Source organism: Limulus polyphemus, unplaced genomic scaffold (genome assembly GCF_000517525.1).
Source record: "Limulus polyphemus unplaced genomic scaffold, Limulus_polyphemus-2.1.2 Scaffold574, whole genome shotgun sequence".
NCBI lineage: Eukaryota > Metazoa > Arthropoda > Merostomata > Xiphosura > Limulidae > Limulus > Limulus polyphemus.
In genome coordinates, this window is record NW_013666184.1 from 176,516 (window position 1) to 187,987 (window position 11,472).

At 31.4% G+C, this 11,472-nt stretch overlaps 1 protein-coding gene across 1 annotated transcript in view; it reads right to left on the reverse strand.

The window, feature by feature from the left end:
* The window catches only part of LOC106459200 (E3 ubiquitin-protein ligase HECTD1-like), a 161,324-nt gene that overhangs the window by 103,982 nt on the left and 45,870 nt on the right, over positions 1–11,472 (reverse strand). Inside the window, 3 exon segments of the mRNA XM_022385634.1 lie at positions 168–406; positions 6,870–6,993; positions 7,385–7,560. Of these exon segments, the coding sequence (XP_022241342.1) occupies positions 168–406; positions 6,870–6,993; positions 7,385–7,560 (539 nt within the window).

An 11,472-nucleotide genomic window follows, 5' to 3' on the forward strand; every position in this document is an offset into this window, starting at 1 on the left:
AACAGACATGATAAAACAGCAATTCTAGGTAGCTTATGTACACACGGCCACAAAATGAACTTGTTTAACAATTATCCAATGACTGTCATACACTACTACTTCTGTTTTGAAACTCACAGAAACAACAATATTTAGAAACAGTCGATCATATCTTACACATTTTTTACAACTAATAACAAACATGAACCTAAGTTATGATTGAGACTTTTTTTTTTTATTTGTATTCTAATTTACCTCACAGATCTTAACATCGAATGTTGGAATGTTTGACAAAAAACCAACAACAGAGAACGTAGATACAGAGGAGCCATCTCTGGGTCACCTTTGGGTTCGCTATCTTCCTCGGGTTCTTGTGTCTTCTTATCGATATTACGGCTACCTTCAACAACAGGACACATCCATTCACCTAAAAACAAACATGCAAATCATGTTTCTTCATACATTAATAGAATAAAACATGAAAGATTTCTTTGTCAACATTATATTCTAAAGTTTACAATAAATAAATACCATATACAAGAATAGGTACAAGTTTGTGCCACCCATCGTTGCCCACTACAGAAATTCATGAAAAAATGTTAACATATATTTGACCTGAAACAACATTACATCAAAATGAATCATTAAACATAGCAAAATGTTTAATTACAATGTTGGTCCAGTTAAAGTTTTACACATATGAAGAAATGCATAATAATCACTGGCATTAAGCTATGTTGTGAAATTTCCAAAAACTTGTTGAGACAGGTTTTTTAAAGCATTGAAAATACTTCGTTTCACTTTAGAATTTAAATTTTTTTACTGTTGATTAGAAATTTCCATTTCCTATATTCATTTAGTTTCAGTTATAACTTTTTTGTTAATTTATTTCTTTTGATACTTTATTTTGCTGTTTGAAGAAGTCACCATTTACATCTTTAACAAAAACCCAGCCAAAACTGACAGAAATATATCAGTTACCTTAGGTTTGACCTTTCAAAATGGCAATATCATTACCTTGGTCATAGTGGGTAAAAATATTTTTTGCCAACACAATTTATATCTAATACATAGTTACTTTTCAGTAAACAGTAAGTTCTTTATTTATGTGCATTCTTTGAATACAATAAGCTTGTTAATAATATTCAACAAAGAAGGATTTGAGTCAACAAAATATTTTGCCTCACCTATCATATTTGCTAGAGCTAACTAATCTTACCATATTTTCTGTGATAAATGAAAATAGCTTTCAAACATATATAATTGTGTATCATGAAAGTTGGCCTCGTAGAAAGTATATTATTAGAATGTTTGCCAAATTCACAAATGTGTATAAAAATGTTCCTAATATTTATTTTCAATAAAATAATATCAAAATAAAATTTATGACTTATCTTTCAATCTGTGTGGAACTTGTTTTGTTTTCTGAATAATTTGCCTGCTACTGACTCTGGAATTGACATGTTTTGTTGGCTGTAGCATCTTTTGTCTTCCATTTCAGTGAGTGATATTTTCTGCATAAAGGTTAACATTCTTGAAATTTATCTAATACTGTAAAACACTGTGTCTGTCTGTCTCTCGTTCACGCACTGATGTCATAGCAGTTTATTACATAACTTAAGGAGTTTGACTTCCTGTCAATTAGATGCGAGTAGTCTACGACTTATCGAAAATTAAGGATATATTTTGACTTAAATGTACAACAAATTGCACCTTTTTTGCAATTTGAAAAGGGGAATGTGCAGCTCACATTACAATATTATTATGTGTCTATATTATTACTTATTTTACCTAATCTAATCTTAAATAACTTTAAAAGATCTGTATTTTTAATTCTAATTACTTTTATAATAATAAATAAATAAAGAATAAATATGAAAAACAAGAAATAAAGTACTTACCCAATCTTTTTTCTTGCCCTCGATTGTCGAGGAGAGTTAAGCCTGATTTTTTATAGTAATTATGGTAAAGCACTTAATTTTTATTTAATTAAATAATGCAACAAAGAATATAGACTAATAACATACAAAAAGTAAACAAATTCACTTACCTCTCAAAATTTTCTTGGCTTTCTAACTATGAGACAAGAGCCATTACAAATTCATCCAAGCTAGTCGTTAACTTTCCCACGGGAACGATGTTGCTACTCTGAGTGAAATTGATGATTAACTGTTCAGAACACAACATTACACAATACGTCATTTGATAGATGAAAACCTTGACTTTCTATTGATTATAGGTAAAAGATAATGAAATGTAAGAGAGAACTATCAACGAACTGTGAAAGAGATGATGTGACAGGTGGGTGTGACAGGAGGGGGTCTGATTTTCTATTTAATAGCTCTGTAACCAAACAAAATTGAAGGCTATAAAAATTATGGTTTGTTTGAGCAATAACAATTTTACAGAAAGTATTTTACATTTAATTTTGTACATTTTTGTGCGGTGATAGGTAAAATAGGGATGATGACATACTAAGGCAAAATGTGTCACGTGGGTCACACTAGTGGAAATTCAGGATTTTTTAATATATTTTCTTGTAAAATTAAGAACTTAAAACTTGTATACAATCAAAATATGGGTTAATAGCTAAAAGTTTGTGCTATACTAATTGGTATAACACAAACAAAAAGTTGTTTAATAATATTTTGAGTGTAAGACACTAAAACCTTGTGTCATGCGCAGTAAAGGGTACCCGGGGCAATAGGGTTAAATTAAATAGTCTATTCTTATCACTGATGCTTTTCCATCTTAAAATCAGGTTGTTAATGCCCTGATTAAAGAAATCACTTGGCTTTGAAGCAAAAAACATTTCGATGTCCTCTTTAACACCTTTCACATTTGCATACGTTTTCCCATTAAGTTGGTGTTGCAGCGAACCAAAAATATGGTAATCTGATGGTGCCATATCTGGAGAATATGGTGGGTGGGGGGAGAACTTCCCAGCCCAACTCCATAATCTTGTGTTGCATTAAATGTGCCACATGTGGACATGCATTGTCCTGGAGAAGAAAAACACCTTTCTGATTAACGAGTGAAGGGCATTTCTGATGAAGGGTTTGATTTAAATGTTCCAGTTGCTGACTATAGATCTCCGCATTGACAGTTCGCTGTGGATTGAAGAGTTTGAAATGAATTACTCCTTTGATGTCCCACCAAATGTAAAGCATCACTTTCTGCAGATGGAGTCCAGGTTTTGGTGTCAGAAGTGGTTTTTGTCTAGGACTAAGCCATTATTTTTGGCATTTAATATTCGCATTGAGAATCCATTTGCCATCACCAATGAGAATTCTGTCTAAAAATGGTTCACACGCATTATGTGCCTGAAGACACAAAGCAACGTTCACACGTTGGAAACGATGATCATCGGGGAGTTTGTAAGGCACCCAAACACCTTCTTTATGGAGTTTTCCCATATTCCTTAGATGTTTATGTATTGTTTCATGAGAGTCATGTAATTTCATGAGTGTGTTGCTTGGGTTAGACTTAACAAGCGTCTTCAGAGCATCAATATGAATTCCATCATGTTTTTAAGGAAAAAGTCACCTGAACAAAACTTGCTGAACCATCATTGATACTTACAAATGTTCAAAACATTTCCATAAACTTCTTTAATATTCTTTGTGGCTACAGAGGCATGGTTTCCCTTCTTGTATTCAAACAGCATTACATGCCGAATGTGTGTCTCGTTGTGTGCCATCACTATAAGGGAGTATACTAAACTTTACACATTATATAGGCTACACTAATGTGACATTTGGGTGATTCATTTAACTTTTATACATGATGTGCATTTCTTTTTGTGTGTGTGTGTGTGGGGGGGGTAACGAAAGTGTTCCAGAACGTGACATTAATTTATTGACGACTTAATACTACGGTTAATAACATTAATACTAATTGTTCCTTGCTCACTGGTAAAAACATACAGGTGTTATTACTGTAATGCTGAACTGCTATTTGTTCATGTATTGCTACTGGTGTTGAGGTTTTGAAGAATAAACATTTAACAGTCATGTATCAAAAGATTCTGTTGACCGTTATGTAATCATATGAGTGACTTATATGCAAGTGACACACCTCAGAAATAGCATTACTTTATTTAGTCATTTATACCAAAGCCATCCACTTTCACTGTTTAAAGAATTATTACTATTAATGTTTTGCTAAACTGATTCACCATTATTCATCTACACAAATAGCAATTTTCAATCCAGAATGAAAATTTGATGAAATCCCATGTTGAGACAAACAAAATCTATCATTTTTAAACATTTGTTTTCCACAAAAACTATATAGAATTATGAAAACCTAAACAGTCTTTAGCTTTAAAGCTATAATAATAGTAATAAGTAGCTCAGATGTAAAAGTTTCTTATGCTATAATAATAATAATATTACCACAATTAAAACAGGGGGGGGGACTATGTTTATGATAATGTTTCATAATAAAGTACTATAACATGATTTATTAATTATATACACTGACATGAAATTGTAGTGAACAGAAGTTAATCAAATTCAGTTTCACAAGCTGCCTCCTCCCTTCTGCCCCCCCCTCCCCATTTTTACATCTTTAACTACATCTTATATGTAACCAATTTACCACCAAGTAACTTCTTCAACAAGGTTGAATGTTTTTATTGGGATAATTAAAGTATTATATTCTGAAAAAAAAAGTACCATTTACATGGGGGTTTTCCTGCTATTTTCGCAGTGTACCAGAATTGATCAAAGTGGCTAAATTTGAATATATTGGAAATATACCTAGAGGAGCAAATAATTAAAGAGCTGAAACTTAGTAGGTGCAGTGTCAATAACAAGGAAAGAGCATTTAAAGCATTTATATTTATTAATAATGTTTACATTTATAGAAGAATTCCAAAATGTTAGTTTATTATTTTTGGTACTTGGTGTATTCATATGTAATAATAACATTACCTTCCATTTTACAATGAATGAGTACACAATCCCATAAAAATGTAACCAGTGGTCACAAGTACATCTTGTAAAAACAATCTTATTTGTCTTTACTAGCAGATATGGTGTGGTTAATATACTAATATACATTTATATTTTCTTTTATTCTTTAGTTATTAGAATTATAACCACTGTTTTTAAGAAAAGTAAATAGAAAAACATTAAATGTGATACCTAAGTTAACATTTGAAACATTTTCAGGCATGAAAAGAAAGTTCGAAAAAATTCCTAGATCTATGATTTCTTCATAAAAATTTTAAGTACTAAACTTCTCATTACATTCTGTTGTTCATTCCTGCAAGAGCTCCATCAAATCATAAATTACTGTTCACATCACTATATTTACTCTACATTGACACAAATGGTTTCTTATTTGCCATATCAAATGAACTCTATTGAACTTTGCATGTAGTTATTTTCAAAGCTGTTTTTCATTAGTAATTATTCAGACAGCACATTATGACATCAGAAAATTGTGGAAATGAAGGGGTGTGATAATAAAACCACAAAAAAAAGGAAAATCATATAAGAAACAAAACATAAATAATTATGTTTTCAAGGGATAATAGTTTGTTAGCAAATATGTCTAAGTGCTCAATCCTGAATAGAAGTAAATTTTTTTCCTTGCAAATTACACTAAATAAGTGTAAAAAAATGACATTATATAAATGTTAAAATATGTTTGAGTTAAAAATTGTTGAATTAGATTTAGAATTATTTGACATGTAGGTTTGCACTCAACATCTAAAAAGGTGCTCTGTGAACTAGATCGGGTTAAAAACATTACATAAAGCTCATCGTTAAAAAAATGTGCTACAACATGGTAACAATTGCAAATCAACATGCTTTTAATGATTATAAGCCCTTAAGGGTATTTTATCAATGTAATAGTCACACAAATTGTTGTTTTTATTATATTGCTGAAAAGCACAATATATATATATACATATATATAGAGAGAGAGAGAGAGCATCTTGCTCTTGAGCATATTTTTAATGGTTGGTGTTGTCTCCCACTTTCGGGTCGATACGCAGTAGTCCTAGTCATAACATAGTTTTCCTGCCACTGTTTTCCATTACATTTCAAAATTTTACCATTTGCACTACTTGCTTACATCACTTTGTGTTGCTCTTCACACAAAAGCAATCTATAAAATCTTAATTACAGATGAACCTGCTTATTATCTTTCCTCTTTCAAAGTTTATATGCTTCTTTTTTGGAATACATTATTGCCAGCACTGAAGCAAACCTGGGATGGTTGCCCTTTATACAGAAACACACATGCAGTGACTGGAGATGTATTTTCATGTCAATTGAACTTTTAAATACAGAACAAAGTTCAAGTGCTTATTGTAAGTAGAAGGTTTCAATGCGTTTTCTGCACAATCCTTCAAGTTAATACAATAACAGAGCCTGGATATTTTATAACTGCTGAAATATTTTTAGCCATGGTATAGTGGTTCATAGATGGCTCTGAGTTTTTCAAGTACAAACTTTTAGCTCATAGCTCCATCTCTTGACCAATTTGAGATCCAATTACAGTTTTGGACTCGGGAGGTAATCCCTTTTGATTGATGTATTTTACCATGTTCAAGGTCTCAGATTAACTTACTCTAATCCTGCCTTAAAGAATTTCAATTTGAGGGTAGGCTGGTAAAGATCCTGATAAGTAATGAAACTGAATTGAGTATATGCGTGCCCCACACTTGGTATTGCTGGCACACAAAAATACAGCTAATAAAAAAAGGAAAAAGAGGTCTCATACATTAATTTATTCAAATCCTGCCTAAAAGAATTTCAAGTGCTGTGGCTATTGAGGATTCCCTCTTACTGACCACAAATAATTTATGTCATATTAAAATTAATCATATATAAATTTTCCACATCATATCCTCTGAGAATAAAATGTACTACCTGGAGACTGAAGGATAGCTGCAACTTCCCTATGGCCTTCATCATTACGTTCTCTTGCTTTATCTAATGGGGTTTTACCATCTTCATCTCTCAAATCTGGGTTAGCACCATGACACAGAAGTACCTATAAAACAAATACTAGTATTTAACTCTTATCAATAAAAGAAGCTATAATTCATTTTCACACAATCTTCACATTTTTACAAATATTTAAATAATTATAATTACAAAGGCATGATATATATATATATATATATACACACACACACACGTACATACAGACTGACAATGATATAAGCTAGAAGATTACTTTTCTCCCATTTAAAAAAATTAAAAGACTTTTGCCTACATATAAACAATTATAATCAAACTACTGAGACTTAAGGGTTATTAACATCTTGAATCACTTTTAACCACAACTCACCCATATTATTAGAAAATGATTTTTCATAATTCACTACTTCATCTTCAAATTATGACTGTTAAGAATAAAAAACTTGCATGTAGTCCTTTACCTTAGCCACGCCAGGTCTGCCAAAACATGCTGCATAATGAAGAGATGATGACCGTTGACCTTTGTTCACATCTGCACCACGGTCACACAGGAATTCGACCATTTCTTGTGTTCCAAAAGCTGATGCCCAGTTTAATAATGTTTGTCCCACATCATCCATAAAGTTCACTTCGATACCTGTAAATAAATAAATAGAACCAACTCAAAGCTAAGGAAATTCCTCATTCAAAAACTTTGAAAACTGTTTCTCTTAAAATCTTTATAACAAACTTGCGTATTTAATATTCAATCAATATTCAAAGAAAAATTTTTTAAAGCCAGCATTCCTACAAATGTTGTAATGAAAAATTTATTAAGTCAACAAAATTCTACACAAGGTTTATGAAAACAAACACTTAAGTTACATCAACCATTGTAAATTGCATTTTCTAACAAGATGTCATTAATATAAAATAACTATATTAATAATAATGATATATATGTGTGTATAAAATTTTTCAAATAAACTGTATTACATCAAAAGCGTAGAGGTGATCACTCAGCACTGTATAGCCCTGACGAAATTATAATATAACCTACAATTTACTTATTATACACGTAGATGTACGCGCCAACAAAGTTCTAATATAGCAATGTAAAATTACACTGTTTGTACTAAAGTACAAAGGGTATGACTTTAAAGTGAAAATGTCTGCGGTTATATCTCCCAAAAGCATTGGGGATATTCCATCTATCAGACATAATCAAAACAACAGGTGCAGAGCTAGACAGCACGTAAACGAAAAAAAAAGGGGGGGGGATTAGGATCTGGATGCTAGAACCCACAACGTCCCAGATCCCACTATCAATCACCGTTTATAGCCTGTTGTGGGTATGATAGTTATCCCTAAAAAAACATAGAAACAGAAATCCGATATTAAACCATAGATCATCCAACCCCAGTATAGTTACTCCATGATATTAAATTATGAAATATATAACCATACTGTACATTTGTAGTAGTAATACTGATACTTTATCACTGCAAGATATTAATAATTATACAATATAGTATAAGCAGTAATGCTTCAAATAATATTTCAGTTAATGTTTTTATTATTAACTATAAACCCACCTATATAATTCTTCACCCTTTCTAAGTATAACTGAATAAACTGAGGCAGATCCAGTTGCCAGAAGTTAGCCTTTCCAACCCAGAAATACTGAAAGTATTATAAAGTTAACGCTAGACTGTATAATAAGATTTCTTACGCTAGTAACCACTCATTAATTTAATATTTCAAGTTAGAAATAATTGTATTCAAGTTGTTTGTATATGATTTACTTTCTAATAATTCATTTGTTTATTCGTTTTACAGTATGCCATCTTAACTTATTAATTTTAATTGTCATCTGAACTGTCGATTAGCTAATACGCGTATATGTGTGCTTGTACTATCACGAGTAGCCGTTACCAAGTTATTCTTTATCTATGAATAGCCGTTACGAAGTTATTCCTTATCTATGAGTAGCCGTTACGAAGTTATTCCTTATCTATGAAATTATGGTAATATTTCGCTCACGAGCTTTGTTTTTTAATGTACAAACTATAGTAATGTATAGAATGTGTCAGTTACCGAGTGTACTTATAAGTGAGCTTATTTAATGTACAAACTATAGTAATGTATAGAATGTGTCAGTTACCGAGTGTACTTATAAGTGAGCTTATTTAATGTACAAACTATAGTAATGTATAGAATGTGTCAGTTACCGAGTGTACTTATAAGTGAGCTTACAATAATGATTATTTTTAGGTATTTCCAAATCCTTATCTATGGGATAAAAATTCGGTTTTACAAAGATGCTAAGAAACAAAGGGAATATTATGACCAATATTACGAAAATATGGTTTATGAACAACAAGATGCAGCGATGTTACGTCTGTTTGAATGTTACTTGGAGTCCGCTCCGCAGTTGGTTCTTCAGTTGTATATCCTGGCCAGAAGTCCATACCCTCAGCAGCTGGACTGGACAAGTATATGTTTCAAAATGTTGTTTTCACTTCCGTAAAACCATTTTATACCCATGCAGTTTAACTAGAAACCCATATAAAAAAAGTATTTCTTAAATTGTTGTAGTGAATAATCTATAGAAACATTTTGAATGCCATCTATATTTTTTATTTCGTAAAGTTTTTTTATTTATATAGATTACACGGGCCTGCGATGGTTTGATGGTCTTGAAATTTTTACATATTCTACAGTAATTCCTGTACGCTGAATCCGAAAATGATGTCCATTTTTCTCGATCACGTAAAGATTTTCCACAAAACGTCGTAATACAATACATAAAAGAAAGAAAACACAACACGTAGTTTTGAGACTAAAAGACGTAATTTAAAAAAAAAACCGGGATGACTAAGGATGCATATTCGTTTGACATCAACGTTCTTCCCTTTTCTTCAGTTTGTTTGTACTTTCGTTAACAAACATTATAATAAAAAAATTTTCACTGTGGTAAACGAAATAATAATTTGATCTAAATAAGAGTTTTTCTTCCTCCTTAGTTATAAAAACAATTATTACTGGATTGGAAAAGATGAATATTATTTTTGAAATCAGCGTAGCTGAATTATGGTAAATCCGTTATTAAAACCAAAACAATTTTAATGATGTTTAAATTCGCACGCCTGTGTTATCAGCGAATTCGATTAAATCAAAAGGTCAAGTTAGTTTAATCTAAATGTGTTTTTGAAGTACAACCTTTTATATTTGTGTGTGTGTGTGTATATAATATATAAAATGCTTCTAACAGTTTAAATGTATTTTCAACGTATACATATTATTTGTTCTATAATATTATTTTTCTTGTTTCTATTTTTATTTATTTTTAGACACCATAACTTGGATATCAGTTTTACTTTCTTTGGTATCCCTATCATCGTCCTTAGTGTCTTTTCAAGTTGCTCTACGTGTTTCAAATATGGACAAGAAGAACTTGACATTTATTGGTATGGTTGTGATGTTTATATGGCGCTTTTTCGTCATTGCTTCGCGAGTGATTGCTCTTTCCCTCTTTGCCTCTCACAGCCCAAAATGTCTTGGTATATTTTGTGGAGTTCACTGGTTAATCATGACGGTTTGGATCTGGACAATGAAAACCGACTTCTGTAATACAAAGTATTTAAATTTCTTTTCACAACCCTTTCTTAAATTATTCCAGAAAAATAAGAAGTGCTAAGTTAAAGAAACAAATAAATGATATTTCAGTTATTAACTCTTAAGTAGTATTCAGTTGTGTAAATGGTTAATGTAACCGAGTTATATGCTTTTACAGAATCAAGTGGTTCTAGAATCTTGGTATTAACACCGGGTCAAAGTATCCACGAATTTTCATATAAGCACACTTGCTTCTGTCTTATGGACAGCTGTTTAAGAACAAAACGTGGAAAATGTTTTGGCGAGAGGGTCGTTTATATTTCAAAATTGACAAAAACAACTCTGGATCTAAGGTATACACATACTGCTAGTCCATAAAAAAATAACCGTTAATAAACACTAATTTCCTAAATATATATATATATATATATATATTATGCCTGTTAGTTTCCAATGACGCACGTGTGTACATACATGTGTGGGAGTTAGTTTAGAAGATAGCACTTCAAATGTTACTGAAGTTACATTTTGTGATGAAACCAGAGGTGAGAAATACACTTGACTATGTCACACTTGACTATGTCACACTTGACTGTGTCACACTTGACTGTGTCACACTTGACTATGTCACACTTGACTATGTCACACTTGACTGTGTCACACTTGACTGTGTCGGTCAAGTATGAATTCGTATTGTAATCGGGGCAGATTTAAAATTATAATATTTCGGATTTTTGACTAGGAAAAACAGAATCGGGATGTCGGAATGATCAGAAATTAAGCACTGCTTATAATTAACATTTAACTGAACAACCATATTTGAAACTAATTTTCTATCGCCAGTTAAACTTCGGATTAAGAAAGAAATAATATTGCACGAATAATAGTGTTCCAAGCATGGTGCTGGTTGCTCCAAGATTCTTCATATATATATATATATATATATATATAT